This window comes from Pseudorasbora parva, chromosome 7 (assembly GCF_024679245.1).
Source record: "Pseudorasbora parva isolate DD20220531a chromosome 7, ASM2467924v1, whole genome shotgun sequence".
In the NCBI taxonomy this organism is placed as follows: Eukaryota; Metazoa; Chordata; class Actinopteri; order Cypriniformes; family Gobionidae; genus Pseudorasbora; species Pseudorasbora parva.
The window spans coordinates 8,829,230-8,845,361 of NC_090178.1; the positions used below are offsets into that span (position 1 = coordinate 8,829,230).

The window sequence follows — 16,132 nt, forward strand, 5'->3', positions numbered from 1 at the left end:
CCAACTTGGGTTGTTTTTAACCCAGCATTTTTTAGAGTGTACACTATTCGAATATGCCCAAAATACACCCAAATAGGCTTTTTTCCCTTTACTCCAACCACAATACTTTACTACACAGTAAAAGTATACATGAAAAGTTACTTTTTTTGTATAACAAGTTCCTTTTTAAATGACTTTGAATATGCACACCAGCACCACACTTATTGAATACTGTATGTCCTAACAACCGATGTGTTTGCATCACTGAATGACTCATTACATATTTTACACTTCTCCATTTCGCCCTGAAAAAGCTGTCAAAGTGTTGTCTAGCAATAAAATTAAGCTCAATATAATGTGAAGTCTGACGTGTGGCCTGCCTGGTCTAAAATACTTGCTAACTACAAAATGGCAAAATTATTTTAAAGAGCTGGAATGTCTGGAAAGTGTGCCTATCTGGTTTTTCATCTGTCTTCTGAGAACCATTTAGTTGGTAAGAATGACTTCTGCCTGTAATCTCATAATCTTACCTAAAATACCAATAATTTGTAAATCTACCAGCCCAAAATTTAATCTCACCATGTTACTAATGACTAATATGGCTAATCTGACTTTCTTCTGATGTTATCTGTGGGGGAATGTCATTAGGTAAGGCTTGTTTGCAAATTAAAAAAAAAGAATTTAGAAAGAAACTGGAGGCAAGATTGGGCATTCAATTCCTAAGGTCAATATACACTCACCTAAATGATTATTAGGAACACCTGTTCAATTTCTCATTAATGCAATTATCTAATCAACCAATCACATAGCAGTTGCTTCAATACATTTAGGGGTGTGGTCCTGGTCAAGACAATCTCCTGAACTCCAAACCGAATGTCAGAATGGGAAAGAAAGGTGATTTAAGCAATTTTGAGCATGGCATGCTAGTTGGTGCCAGACGGGCCGGTCAGAGTACAATCTGCTCAGGGATTTTCACGCACAACCATTTCTAGTGTTTACAAAGAATGGTGTGAAAAGGGAAAAACATCCAGTATGCGGCAGTCCTGTGGGCAAAAATGCCTTGTTGATGCTAGAGGTCAGAGGAGAATGGGCTGACTGATTCATGCTGATAAGAAGAGCAACTTTGACTGAAATAACCACTCGTTACAACCGAGGTATGCAGCAAAGCATTTGTGAAGCCACAACACACACAACCTTGAGGCGGATGGGCTACAACAGCAGAAGACCCCACTGGGTACCGCTCATCTCCACTACAAATAGGAAAAAGAGGCTACAATTTGCACAAGCTCACCAAAACTAGGCAGTTGAAGAAGGAAAAATGTTGCCTGGTCTGATGAGTCTCGATTTCTGTTGAGACATTCAAGAATTTGCCGTAAACAGAATGAGAACATGGATCCATCATGCCTTGTTACCACTGTGCAGGCTGGTGGTGGTGGTGTAATGATGTGGGGGATGTTTTCTTGGCACACTTTAGGCCCCTTAGTGCCAATTGGGCATTGTTTAAATGCCATGGTTACCTGAGCATTGGTTCTGACCATGTCCATCCCTTTATAAACACCATGTACCCATCCTCTGATGGCTACTTCCAGCAGGATAATGCATCATGTCACAAAGCTTGAATCATTTCAAATTTGGTTTCTTGAACATGACAATGAGTTCACTGTAAAATAGCCGCCACAGTCCCCAGATCTCAACCCAATAGAGCATCTTTGGGATGTGGTGGAACGGGAGCTTTGTGCCGTGGATGTGCATCTCACAAATCTCCATTAACTGGAAGATGCTATCCTATCAATATGGGCCAACATTTCTAAAGAATGCTTTCAGCACCTTGTTGAATCAATGCCACGTAGAATTAAGGCAGTTCTGAAGGCGAAAGGCAGTCAAGCACAGTATTAGTATAGTGCTCCTAATAATCCTTTAGGTGAGTGTAAGTCTTTTGTTGCAAGGGACTTCAAATTTATCATGTTTATGCATAGGTTAACTTACTAAATGGACATGAATGTTTTAGATATTTGGCCCCTGTTTTTTTTCTACTTGTACCTTTATGGCTTCTTGGCCATAAGTCAATTAGGCATAGCGTTGAGCTCATTTGCATATTTAAAATAGATTTTTCCCAAGAAACTTGAAAAATAAAAATGTTACTTTTCATGCATGTATGCATGTTTACTTTCACTGTGTGAGGTTTGATTGTGATAGGAGTAAAGGAAAAATAAGCTTTTTAGGGAGTATTTTGGGCATGTTCGATTAGTATATTGCTCATTTGCATATTCAATTTCATTTTTAAAGAAACTTCTAATACAAAATGTTTTACTTTTCATGTAGACCTTCATTGTGTAAAGTTTTGTTGTGGTAGAAGCTAAGGAAAAAATTAAGCCTATGCGGGTATATTGTGGGTAGTCTTTATTCGTATAGCTCATTTACATATTCAAAAAAAAAAATTGTCCCATTGGGGTCTATTGTTGTGTGGCCTTACTGGCACACATCTCGGATTGATGAGAATTTAACATGTTTCCTCAACTAGGATGTCTTAGGACTTTTTTGTTCTGGACACCTCATAGAAAAGATCTAAGCTGAAAAAAAATCTTTTACAATTAGTCCTATTTTTGGCTCCAAAATGAGTTACTTTGCCTGGACTATGAGGTTACTATGCATTTACAACAAACTACCACAATTGTTGCTGTAGTAAAACCATAACTAATTTCCATAAAATATGGTTTTACTTGTGGTTACTGCGATTTTAAATCAAATACTCTTGTTCCTGCAGTACAAATTGCTGTTAAAACAGTTAAGTTCACGTAAGAAACACAGCAAGGTCTCATTTGTTAAAATTAGTTAATGCATAAACCAACAAAGAACCATACATTTTTACTGCATTTATCAAACTGTATATTTTAGTTAATGACATGTTCATGTCACAGTGCATTAACTTATGTAAACAGATAGCCTACAACTTAAAAATCCAGTAGGCTAAATGTTGATATTAACATTAAAGGGTTAGTTCACTCAAAAATGAAAATTCTGTTATTAATTATTCACCCTCATGTCCTTACAAACCTGTAAGACTTTTGTCCATCTTCGAAACACAAATAAAGATCTTTTTAATGAAATCTGAGAACATCAGTCTTGGCATCTACACAACTAACGCCACTTTGATGCTTTAAAAAGTTAATAAAGAGATTGTAAAACTAATCCATTTGAATTGAGTGGTTTAGTCCACATTTTCTGAAGAGACTCGATCGCTTTATATGATGAACAGGGTCCGTATTTATCAAACATCTTAGAATTACTCACAAAAACACTGTAAGAATTGACTTTAAGAGTAAAAAAATTATTGGCTCAAAGCTGCGCTTAAAAGTTAGTTATCATGCATCCCAATCATACTTTAAGTAAAGTGTAGGACTAAATCTTAAGTGTCAGTCTTAGAGTTGATTTAAGACACTTTGCTGTGCCACAAACGGGATTTTGGATGATGTCATAGGCATGAACCAATCACTGAATAGATGTCCTTATTTAAGTATATTCTCAGATAAATTCACATTGAATGGTGAATTTCCTAAGAGGAGTTTACATCCAATACACATTTGACAATAAAGAGTTTTCAAGAGAATACATTATAATATACACATTTTAAATGAAAGATAAGCATGTTTTCATCCATGTCTTAGTTAAAAAAATTAAACTGGTGTGCTGTTAACTTACCTGCCTATAGCCTAGATTTTTTATATATTATCAGCCACCATGTATTCCAAAAGAAAACCGAAATGGCAGGAGGAAGAAGCGATCGCTACTGCTTGCTGAATAACTCAAACAGCGTTTTTTATTTATAAAACCCAACATTAACCAGCGCTGAAAAAGATGATGCCTGCTCTGTCCAAACGATACCGTTTGATTAACTATTTGTCGTCAAAGATTTCGAACACTTTCTCCCTTATTTGAAAGATTTGCGCACGTCTCTGTAACAAGCCCCTACTGGCAACTCCTAACCACTTGAGAGACCTCTCGAGCTGTCTTAAATAACTGGGAGAGTAAGAGTGATTAGCTTTAAGAAATTTGATAACTTGCTATTATACTTAAGTTTGAAAGTAGGAGTAAATTTCATGAATTCTCAGTACTTAAGACTAAAATAGCACTTTGAGAAGCTTGATAAATACGGGTCCAGATTTCATTTAGGCTTTTATTCTCATATAAACATTGATCAGCGAACAACATAAACACTAGCTCAACCGAACCTACTGAGACGTTTGAGATCCATTGGGGCTGCACAGACTGATCAGCATATGATATCAAAGTACCGTGAAAACGATTGTAGAGCAAACTACTTCTTATGCTTTTGAATCTCTCTTGCGGTACATTGATGTCATACACCGATCGGTCTGTGCAGCGCCGATGGACTCAAACAAGCATCTTGTTGGTTCTTGCTGAAGCTCAAACTTGATGCATAGCCTAACACGATAATGAACCTCATTGCTTCTAGCAGAAGCTCAAACGTGATGTGTAACACAAGAATGAACCTCATTGGTTCTTGCAGAAGCTCAAACGTGATGTGTAACACAAGAATGAACCTCATTGGTTCTTGCAGAAGCTCAAACGTGATGTGTAACACAAGAATGAACCTCATTGGTTCTTGCAGAAGCTCAAACGTGATGTGTAACACAAGAATGAACCTCATTGGTTCTTGCAGAAGCTCAAACGTGATGCGTAATACGAGAATGAACCTCATTGGTTCTTACACATCAAGCAAACATGCTTGAGCTTTCGTTTACCACAACTGATGTGTGAGTCACTGAGTTGACCTTTCACCTTTCTGAAAATGAAGGCTGAGAAACCATTCCTTTCCTTTAAAATTATAAAATATTTTCTTTTTATGGCCTTTTAGTCAGTGAATTTGATTTAAAAATGCCGCAAAGTAAATGTGTTATTAAAAGAAGGGCTTCCTGATACCTCAGTTCCCCTAAACATGTTGTGTATGTGTGTGTGTGTGAGCAGGAGGTAATGTGGATGTCAGCAACTTGTGGTTATTGCCCTGTGCACCTTGCTGAAGGTGGAGTAGAGTTTCACTGGAGACAGACACTGAGTTTAGAGACTCAGAGAGAGAGAGAGAGAGAGAGAGAGAGAGAGAGAGAGAGAGAGAGAGAGAGAGAGAGAGAGAGAGAGAGAGAGAGAGAGAGAGAGAGAGAGAGAGAGAGAGAGAGAGATAGACAGGGGATGGCCAGCCTATCACATCCTTCAACTTCTGCTTTCTCCGGGTCAGTGTCCTACGCCATGCGTCTGGTGCCTCTCTGATCTCCTTCTTCAGCAAATGTGCGTCCATGTGTCCACAGAGACGGCTAGGAGCGTTTGCTGAGGAACATCAGAACCAGGTACTGTTACATCAGAAACGGGTACTCATTTCTTGATTATTTTTGAAGTTACTTATGGTCTTTCCTGCTTTTACACACAGGGCTGAGATGTGGGTACGCGTAATTCTGACCTTCATTTACTCTACACTTCTTCTGTCAGGTAATTTTGGACAGGTATCTTGTGTTTATAAAGGGGTAAATGGATGTGATTGCTTAATGCAGATGCTCTTAGTCTAATCTGTGCTCTTATGTTACCTGAGTGCCCTTGATTCACAGGTTATTTATATTGTATCGATCTGTGTTTTTATCCCTTGCATCAACAGCGCACACCTTAGCGAGGTCAATGCCGGCCTCTGATTACTCTTCTGTTGCTTTATAGGAGTCAGGGCCAGTAAATGGCTGGTGTATTTCTCCAGGACGGACATCTGTGTTTGGGCCGGGACCACGGTAACACTGCCGTGCCGATACGATTACCCCTCGCCCTACAGCTCTACACGGTTCATGTGGTTCCACATCTCTGTGGAGGGCCGGCGGGAAATTGCCTACCATACTGACGGGAATCTGATGAGCCACTCGTACAGGGACCGGGTCAGATACATGGGGGGCCACAAAAGATGCAGTTTGCAGATCGCAAACGTGAAGCTGAGCGATGCAGGAATGTACCATTTCAGATTCGAGACCGACAACCAGCAGGAGCGATGGACGTCTCCTGATGCAATCACCCTCTCCGTCACAGGTAAGGCCACATCTTATTTGCTCTCTTTTTTCTTTCTTTTAGTAGAACACATGCATAAGACAAAAAAAAAAAAAAACAGAACAGACAGGTCACTAGGGGTATCACGTTGTTTGTATACAGTTAACTTTATATTAAGGGTTACTCTCTAGAGAGAGAGAATAGAAATCACCAGGAGAATATTTGGGAATTGTCCTTTCAAGTGCATAAAAGCTTTAAGGTCGCCATATAGCATACAAATCCAGTATATTTTCACTGGACAAATATGTCACATACTGAAAAGTAGTACAGTTCTGTTCAAAAATTCAGGGTCAGTATATTATCAATACTTTTACTCAGCAAGTGTGAATCAATTTGATCAAAAGTGACTTTAAAAACATTTATATTTAAAAAAAAAAAAAAAAAAAACTTCTATTTATCCTGAAATGTATCACTGTTTTCACAAAAATATTAATCAGCACAACTGTTTTCAACACTGATAATAATAAGAAATGTTTCTTGAGCAGCAAACCAGTATATTAGAATGATTTCTGAAGGATCGTGTGACACTGAAGACTGGAGTAAATTCAGCTATATGTCTCAGTAATAAATTACATTTGAAATATGTTCAAATTAAAATAAAAAACTATTTTAAATCATTATATTATTTCACAATATTCCTGTTTTTAATGTATTTTTGTCAAATAAATGCACCCTTGATGAACAAACGATCTCTTTAAAAAAAAATGTCTTACTGACCTAAAAAATTTAAATGATATAGAATTATTGGGGTGGGATTAAATCTGTTAATTCAACCAATGGCTGTCTGCGTACAGGGTGGAAGGTGTGGTAAGAGTGTTAGGGAATATTTTATAGGCAATTATATGCACAAGCACTTGGACCAACCACATCCCTATTGGAAAAGAAAAACAGTACATGCTGGTTAGGTATGTTTTGAAGCATGGCATCTGGTTTAAGCTGGTCCTGAGCTGGAGCTAGTTGCTTAGGACCAGTTTGTTCCAGCACATGATTAAACCAGCTCATGACCAACTAAGGACCAGGTTAAACCAGCTCAAACCAGTTGCCATGCTTCAAAACATCCCTAACCAACATATGCTGTTTTTTAAATAGGGACAGCAACAGGCTATTGTTCAAAAAAAGTATTCAGACAAATCTATTCATTTGAGAAAGTAAAAAACGTTGTTATTGATGTTATTGCGGAGAAAACCCATCTATCTGCTCCTGAAATACTTTAGCGTGTGTTAGAATGGAGCAAATGCAGTGAAATGTTGTCCTGGTTCCAGAGCTTCATGTTCACGTACATCCACCGAGAGTTGGGAACATGTTTGCTGCTGGCGAGACGGTCTTCCTGAGCTGTGTGGCACGAGGCTGTGCCGCATCTGGCAAGAATTTTGCACTTTATCGGAATGGGATCAACTTGGGGCAGTCCAGCAAGCTGTCAGCCATCTATAACTTTAACAGCCAGCATGCAGGTACCTACACCTGCCGCCCAATACCCCCTCAAAATGTTCAGTCACCGGGAGTCACCCTGGCTCTTGGATGTGAGTATAAAATATTTATGTATGTGTTTATTCATTTATTTATTTTATGTATGTGTGTGCATATTCACATACTTCCTATATACTGTAAATATGGTTTTGGTCAAAATTAATATTACATTTATATTAAAATAATTTAATTCAGCAATGGTGTATTAAATTGATCAAAATGGCATAGAGAATTGTGCTGTATAATGATACAACATTTTTTTTATTTCAGATAAATGCTGTTCTTTTGAACTTTCTATTTATTAAAGAACTCTGAATAAAGTATTTTGGTTTCCACAAAATATTATTCAACACAACCGTTCATGAGGATCATGTGACACTGGAGAATGGAGTAATGATGCTGAAAATTAAGCTTTGCATCACAGGAATAAATTATATTTTAAAATACGAAAACAGCTATTTTAAATTGTATTAAATTGTTTTAATGTAAATAAATGCATTCTTGGTGAGCATAAGAGAAGAGAAAAAAACAAGATAAATTATGATAATGCATCATCCAGATGAGAACAACTGATCCTTGTGGCTTTCTCAAATCTTTCTCAAATAATGTTGTTAGGTTATTAGTATTAGGTTAGGTTAGTACACTTTCAATGTCATGGGTATAAAACTACAGTATATACATACAATTTGGTTGTACCGCTTGACATAAAAACAGTCAAAGTAAACACTTTGAAACGTTATTTAACTGAAACGTGTTTAAACACATTGTGTCTGACTCAAAATATGCATTATGTCAGTTTTGAAAAGATTATTTAAAAACACCTTTTTTGAACCTTTTTTGTTTATTTTGAACTTTTTATTTGTCTATGACTCAAATACATAAAACAAGTATACACAGTGTTTAAAGCAGGCTTCTGAGAGTTTGCAGTTACATTCAGCCATTATCACTTGTGTTTCATCTCTCTTGTTCTGTGTGTTTTAGATGCTCCTCTCTACACCACGGTACAGATCACCCCTCGAGAAGCAGTCCGAGAGGGTGATTCGGTGACTCTGACCTGCAGTAGTGATGGAGCTCCGCCAGCAGAAAGTTTTGCCTGGTTTAAGGAAGGAGAGAGTGGCAGCATGCCAGACAGCTTTAAACCTGAGCTGAGATTGTGGAGTTTGGACTACAGGGACCACGGAGAGTACTTCTGTGTGGCCCGCAACCCGCTCGGGACAGACCGGTCCAGGCCGCTTTTAGTGAATGTCACCTGTAGGTTGCCTCTGTTTTTACGTATACTGTATATCTATTAATGCATTAATGGTTTACTTGCAAGCATTTCTACAGTACACATTGCAGATTTGTTTTACTGCAGGATGTGCAGTTTATCAGTGGATAGGTCAACATGACCTCCTTTTTTTGTTTTGGAAATGTCACCAGACATTTTAACTTTTCACTTTCCCTAATTAGACACATGTTGCTGAGCTAATGTCTTTGTGAGTTTTTCCAGTTGCTGGTTCTTGTGTAATAACTTTAATTTTGGCAGGACATTATGTCACATTGTCACACATTGTCTGCCAACCTCCAATTGATCAAAGTTCAAGCCAAGTGTACCAATTTAGGGCAAATCGGGAAACCACATGATGCTCAGCCATGAAAGGAGTATTTACTTCCTGTTTACACTTGCTAAGTCAAACATCACTACATATTTAGAGTGAGGGGTTAGTATTAAACTGTGTTACGTGACTTGTCCCACACTGTTTATGCCATAGGAATGACGGATTTTGAATGATAAAAAATAAACCCATTTTCCGTCAGGCCAATCTCAAGTGGAAATGTTTCTTACAGTTCTTAGAACTGTAGACATATTTATAAAAAGAAGGAACCAAGCCATTTCTAGGGAGGATTCTTTTGGCACGAGCAATAAAAGCAACCACCTAGAGTAGCATACATTTAGCCTGACAAGCCAGACCAGATCAAGATGTTTGGTCTGGGAACTCACCATTGGCAGGCTCAATCCGAGGGGCGGGATAAACGGTTGTCTTTCAAACTCCCTCTGCACGTGATAGGATAGCGTTACCACCAACCAGAGCAACGAAGAAGGTAAAGCGGAGCTAGTTAGATTAAAGGGTTACTTCAGCGATTAGCATATGGCTTTGTATCAGTAGAAACCCTGGAGTATATTCAAATAATTGTGCTTTCCCTGCTCATATCCCCCTGAGACAAGAGATTTATGCATTTTATTTCCGGAAAAATTCCTCCTATGACGCAAATTGACGATATTTGCATCATATGAGGAATGTTTGGCCAAAGGCTAAAGACTACAGCCAGCAGAGGGAGCCATTTCCGCATGTTTTGAACCCGCGCGTGGGTAATGGGAGATCACACTAAGAGCTCAGCTCGCAGCTGCAGGCACTCATTTAAACGGAGCTATGGTGAGAAATGTAAGTCTTAACTTCTCAAATTAATTTCTATGAAAGTTAAGCTTGCAAAGGCATGAACTGAAACGCGCCAGACTGAACTCGCGTTGTAAATGTATGGCGCGAGTGTAGTCGCAATTACCTCAGCGCTCATCACGAGAGCTCATCAGCTCATTTATCTGACTCCTGCAGTTAGTGCTCAGGGCTGTGATACTCGCGCGGTGACTCACTCATTATACGGAACAGACACGTTCAGTTTTTAATTGTAGAGTCTTCTCCAACTCAGTCACAGTAATCCAGTAACGGTGGCTTTGGGAATGGCCTCACAGGTCAGCGAAGCATTCTGGGAATTGTAGTCTTTCATCCCCATGAGACAAAAATAAATTTTCTGTCTTTTCTCAGTCTAGAAGGCACCAAAGTCAAAAATAATTTCACATATCTATACATTGAGGACCCAGTTTAAATACAGATTCATCTTCCCAGCGCTGAAGTACCCCTTTAAACTTTCACCGTATCCGGTTGGCAAAACTTTGAAAACATCTTCCCTTCTTAAGAATGATTTCAGTGCCGTTCTTTGTTCTTTTCTCAAAGAAAGGCTAGGCTAGCCTACATTATGTACAACCTAGCAACCGCAATATATTGTAGTTTTTGTAGGATAGAAATATATTAACTGTAGTGTAAGCAATTTTAAGAGAGTTTAGCAATAGCGAGTTAGCTTTGAAAGCATTAGACCTCGACCTCCCTTCAGAGCGTCTCTAAAGCCACGCCTCATGAGCTCATGAGACGGCATTAAACCTCATGTCTCAAAGCACACAACAGTACAATAATAATGAACAATAACAACTTAAAGAGCTCTGACCTGTAACACCTGACTGCTGCAGATTCATTTCGCCGTAGATAGTGTTGCCATTGAAACACATCAATTCGAGTCACAAACCGCTCCGAGTATAATGTCACGGGTTTCCATCTCCATCTCAAATTACAGTAGTTAGATGTTGTAGGATGTCTGCTTTAGCAGAGTGTGTGGAGCTATGGAAATAAATACATTGAGAGTCAGGTAGGACATTGTATCATTGCATTTGGACCCAATGCAATGGCTGGACGAACATCTTATGGTCATAAACCTTCCACAGACAATATATAATACATTTAGACCACTTATCTTAGTGATTGCTATCAGGATGTGAAAAGACTTTCAACCAGCATAACAAAAAATAGTTCTGGGGCAAATCACCTAAAATAGAAAAGCCTTATTTTAAATTGTACTATTTTTTTTTTTAATCAAATAAATGCAGACTTCTTTCAAAAACATAAATATTAACAAAACTTTTAAGCACACAACAGTGCTTTATGTATTATGAAATTTACGTATGCATGTTTCCAGACTCCCCAAAGAACACAAGAATCCTCATGAGTCCTAAAGGAGACATTATGGAAGGGTTTGCTGTCAATCTGACCTGCAGCAGCAACGCCAACCCTCCCGTGGAGAGATACTCCTGGTACAAAATGAGCGGCGGGCAGCCCTGGACCAAAGGCTCTGTGCAAAATCTCACCTTCCTTAGCGTGCGTTCCCATCATGCCGGACAGTACTACTGCACCGCTTGGAATGTGTTTGGCATGGAGACATCCGCCACTATTTCTCTTTCAGTGCTTTGTAAGTTTATACTTTTGAATCTTATATTATAAATTATATTATACACTATGCCTGTTTAAACTGCTTATTTTGTTGGATCTTAAGGAAATATATTTATAGTGAGCAATGCACAAATTCTGTAGTTTTAGTTTTCTCATGAAATTTGCTGGTGACCTCAACCCCCCAGTTGTCTTTAGATCTCCAATCTAAAGTTGTTTCTTTCTTTTTTTTCTTTCAACATCTCTCTCTCTCTCTCTCTCTCTCTCTCTCTCTCTCTCTCTCTCTCTCTCAGATGCCCCCAAAAACACCTCTGTGTTGGCTCAGCCTTCCACTGTGATCGAAGCGGGCAGCTCGCTGACGCTGACCTGCAGCAGTCAGGCCAATCCGGCGGTGGAGAACTACACCTGGCACCGGATCAATGCGGCTGACGCCTGGGAAACTCGATCGGGTCCCAGCTACACCATTGCTGAGGTCAGCCCTCGAGCCAGCGGCCAGTACTACTGCGAGGCCCGCAACCGCATCGGAGCTCACAGCTCGCCGGTCCTGACGGTGAAAGTTAGAGGTCAGTACCTTACACAATTACTGCGTTCAACAATTAGTTTTTTTGTTTGAGGATCAAACATCTACCTATGATTATGAATATTAATAAATGTTTTAATGTAATGTTTCCAGGACATTGTTGGTTTCTTATCATATTGCTGTTACTGATGTTTTTTCTTTGTTTTTTTAAAGAAATTGATGCTTTTATTCCACAAATTCTGAATTGATCAAAAGTAACAGTAAAGACAATTATAATGTTATGTTTCAAATAGCTGTCTAATATCTTATGTCTCATGGTTTCCACAAAAATATTAAGCAGCCGTTTTCAACACTGATAATAAAAGAAATGTTTCTTAAGCAGCATCAAATCAACATATTAGAATGATTTCTGAAGGATCATGTGACATTGAAAACTGGAAGAGTAATGATGCTGAAAATGCAAAGTTATACAAAATTAATTATAATTATATTAAAATAGATTTTTATTTGCAATAATATTTAGCAATATTACAGTTTTTACTGTATTTTTGATCAAATAAATGCAGCCTTAGTGAGCATAAGAGACTTCTTGGGCCCTACACCCGGCGCAACGCAAAGCCAGGCGAGATTGCAAGTGTGTGAGTGTGTATACATGTTTTTCTATCTTGCTAGAGACTTCAACCTGAATGCACACAGACTCATAGAGACTCATGCCACTGTGGGGACCTAAAAATGTAGTGCAGAAAAAAGTTCAGAAAATGTTGTGTGATGTGTGTGCCTGTTTATGTGATTTATGAGGACACAAATTTGTATAACTGCTGGGTATTACACTGGTGTTACAACATAAACATTGTTTATGAGGACATTTTAAAAACACACTTAGCAATGTTTTATTAAAAATGTAAAAATGTAGAATGTTTCCTGCGATGAGTAGGTTTAGTGGCAGGGGCAGTGTAGGGGGATAGAGTTTGTACAGTAAAAAAAAAAAAACGTTAAGCCAATTAGTCCCCGTAAACCATATATACCAACGTGTGTGTGTGTGTGTGTGTGTGTGTGTGTGTGTGTGTGTGTGTGTGTGTGTGTGTGTATTTAGCTGTAAAAGCACTCCCAAACATAAAACAGTGAAACTATAATTTTATATACAAACTAAAAACTATATTAGCATAAGGTAAACCCATTCTGCATGAGCCAATTAAAAGATAACCAGTGTCAAAGAGTTAAATCCTTTTGGCCAGCTAAAATGCATGTATACACAACCAGTTTTACTATGAGAGAGGAACCTCTGGCCATAAATATAGTTAGTTGATGTGCATGCTTATGTTGGTGTGGTTTATATGTCCAGGCCGACTGAAGGTGATAGCATTGGCGTCTGCAGTCGGCGTGTCTATCGGACTGATCTCACTGACCGTGGTCGTCATGATCAGGTGATTGTATGTTTCCTGCCTTAAATGGTGAATATCTGATCTTCTCATCTGATCTTATGCGCACCATTTCACATTTTGTTTTGCAGCAAAAACATGCATCGCGTCGACACTCAAAATATAGAGGAAGAAAAACAGGTAGCCTAATTATTTTTTGAAATATATTTTTATATTTGATTCTGTCATTATATCATTTGAATCTAACCAAAATGATTATATTAATCGAATGGCTCTGTGCTCTTAAAAACAGTATTCACCGGTGGTTGATTTACCAATGGACGGTACTCTGTTCAGTGAATCAACTTCAGAGACGTTTCTCTTCAAGAGCACAAAAATGTCAGACATTCCGGTAAGCTTTTCTTCTCCACTCAATAGTCTCTGCAATATGAATATGTGAATTGGTACATAGCCTAAACGTTCTTTATCTGGACTGTGTCCCAACGCCCATATTTATATTACACACTAAAAGTATTTACGCAGGTGAAATTATGTTTTAATAAGATATCCTAAAAGGATACCACTGACATTATCATTAGCTAATTTTCCTATCTCAAAATACTTTATTACTTTTAGGGTTATACATTTAAAAACTGAGCACATATGCTCAACAAAAAGAGTCTTACCCTCATCTTTTTCTATTGAAAATGTATGGATAGCAATATTAGCACTAAAATATGAAAGCCCATTTGAGCCACATTAAAAAAAAAATCTTTGGTAAATCTTAATTATTATATAAAAAAAAGAAAAAAAGAAAAAAAAAGTCAAATTATGACATAGCTACTGAGCAATAATAATGACATACTAAGTCAACTTTGTCATATTTATGACATAAAGAGTCAAAATTATGACAAACTATAATTATGACATACAGTCATAATTGAGAAGAAAAAGTATAGTTATAATTGAGACTAAAGTCATAATAGTCACATAAGTCATAAGACGCTAAATGAAATTGAGATAAAAAGTTGAAATTGACACAAAGTCAAAACTTTCATTTAATATATAATTAGGACATTAAGTTCTAATTATGAGATTATAAAGTCAAAATTATGAGATAGTCAAACTATGTTTGCACTTTGTACTTGTGTGTTTCAGGAGGAGCCAGAGGAGATGTATGAAAGCAGCCACCCATCCATCATACCCCTGAAAGAATCAGCTCGGAGCGCCGAGGAACAGGGAAAAATCGACTACATTACGGTGCATTATTCTCGCATGCCCAGGTTAAACTCAATCAAGCCGTCCATGTGTGCTGGTTTGCGGCAGTCCTCGGTCATATTAAGCTGTTGTGTTTGTCATCTTTATTTACAGTCGGGACCAGGTGAAGGTCACAAACATACCTCTAGATGGAGGGAAGAAACTCAGAGATGGCCCTAATGTTTGTCTCGCCAAGCAACCGAGAGAGCGGATGGAAGAGTCTGGTGTCTAAAGCGGTCAACTGAAGAAACATCACAACAAGTGACAGAGGAAATTGTGAAACCACACAGGGATTTTTTTCTAAACTACATGTATAGAGCATGTGTGGACTACTTGATGTAGCCTACATGTCAGAGACTTGAAAATAGGCCACACAAGTAGAAGAACTGTCCATTGGATATTCTTTTCAACTGTGTCCAGCTGTAATTTTTTCCAATAAAAATTCAGTTGCTCAAAACAAAGATACCGTACTGTTCAAAAGTTTGGGGGTCGGTAACTTTAATGCTCAACTTCTTTTTAGATTTTCTACTTTAAAATGTAATGTATTCCTGTGATCCAAGCTGAATTTTCAGCATCATCAGTCTTTAGTGCCACATGATCCTTCAGAAATCATTCTTATATGATGATTTGCTGCTTAAGAAACATTTACGATTAAACAGTTATGCTGCTTGCCTGTTTCGTATTTTTGTGGAAACCTTGATTATTATTATTTTTTGAGGAATCTTTAAATCGAAAGTTCAAAAGAACAGAATTTATGTGAAACTGAAATATTGTATAACATCATACATGTCTTACTGTCACTTTTGATCAAATTAATGCATCCTTGCTAAATAAAAATGTCTTTCCAGATCTCACTGTCCCCATACTTTTGAACTGTATGGCAAGTATACTGTGTGAACTTCTTCTTCCATATATTTGATTAACCTCATCATGAAAATAGCCCCATCTCAATATTCAATTTAATTGACATGGTGCAACGGTGGTTCAGGAAGCTCCAAATAAAAAATAAATTCTTACAATGCCAACATAAAGACCGTTTTTTAATGCATTCTGGCAATAATATAGCCTAGAAATCTAGACGCACCCTAGCGGCAGCAAATTTAATTTGCCTGCAAGTGTCGTCTAGGCACTCTCAATACCATTCTGAGCTGTATTCCTCAAAATCTGGACGACCCAATCACATCGTGTATAGAGTCGGTGGGTAGGGCCATAATGACGACGGCCGAGTTGCGTTTGCGTGCTTCTAGTAAACACAGAAACTGGCGAACGGCGGCGGTCTTTCGAATCAGCTCTGACCGCGACTCTGGAAGACTTGGAGTTAAGCTTTTCTCTGAGAAAAAAACAAAGAGCGGGAAGATGTGTTCGTAGTTTAGCCGACCAGATACGGCAAATGTTTAATCAGTCAGCGAGCTCTGCTTCACCTTCGT

At 38.2% G+C, this 16,132-nt stretch overlaps 1 protein-coding gene and 1 long non-coding RNA gene across 3 annotated transcripts; one reads left to right on the top strand and one right to left on the bottom strand.

Annotated features, from left to right (window-relative positions):
* The first annotated feature begins 226 nt into the window (after positions 1-226).
* si:dkey-33i11.1 (B-cell receptor CD22) lies at positions 227-15,674 on the top strand. Of its 2 annotated transcripts, XM_067449542.1 has the most exons (13): positions 227-472; positions 5,231-5,339; positions 5,420-5,478; positions 5,698-6,054; positions 7,335-7,592; positions 8,521-8,790; positions 11,323-11,592; positions 11,864-12,133; positions 13,433-13,514; positions 13,601-13,649; positions 13,762-13,860; positions 14,607-14,731; positions 14,820-15,674. In XM_067449542.1, the coding sequence occupies exons 3-13, from the start codon at positions 5,427-5,429 to the stop codon at positions 14,935-14,937; spliced, it is 1,950 nt and encodes a 649-aa protein (XP_067305643.1). In that variant the 5' UTR covers positions 227-472; positions 5,231-5,339; positions 5,420-5,426; the 3' UTR covers positions 14,938-15,674. The 2 variants fall into 2 exon arrangements, with proteins under 2 accessions (XP_067305643.1, XP_067305642.1); XM_067449541.1 differs by lacking the exon at positions 227-472 and having other exon boundaries at positions 5,213-5,339; positions 14,607-15,674.
* Positions 5,188-11,003, bottom strand: LOC137083586 (uncharacterized). The gene is made up of 3 exons (XR_010906528.1): positions 10,798-11,003; positions 5,982-6,089; positions 5,188-5,319 (listed from the first exon to the last, which is right to left on the bottom strand). It is a non-coding gene; the product is annotated as an uncharacterized lncRNA (long non-coding RNA).
* Positions 15,675-16,132: the final 458 nt, after the last annotated feature.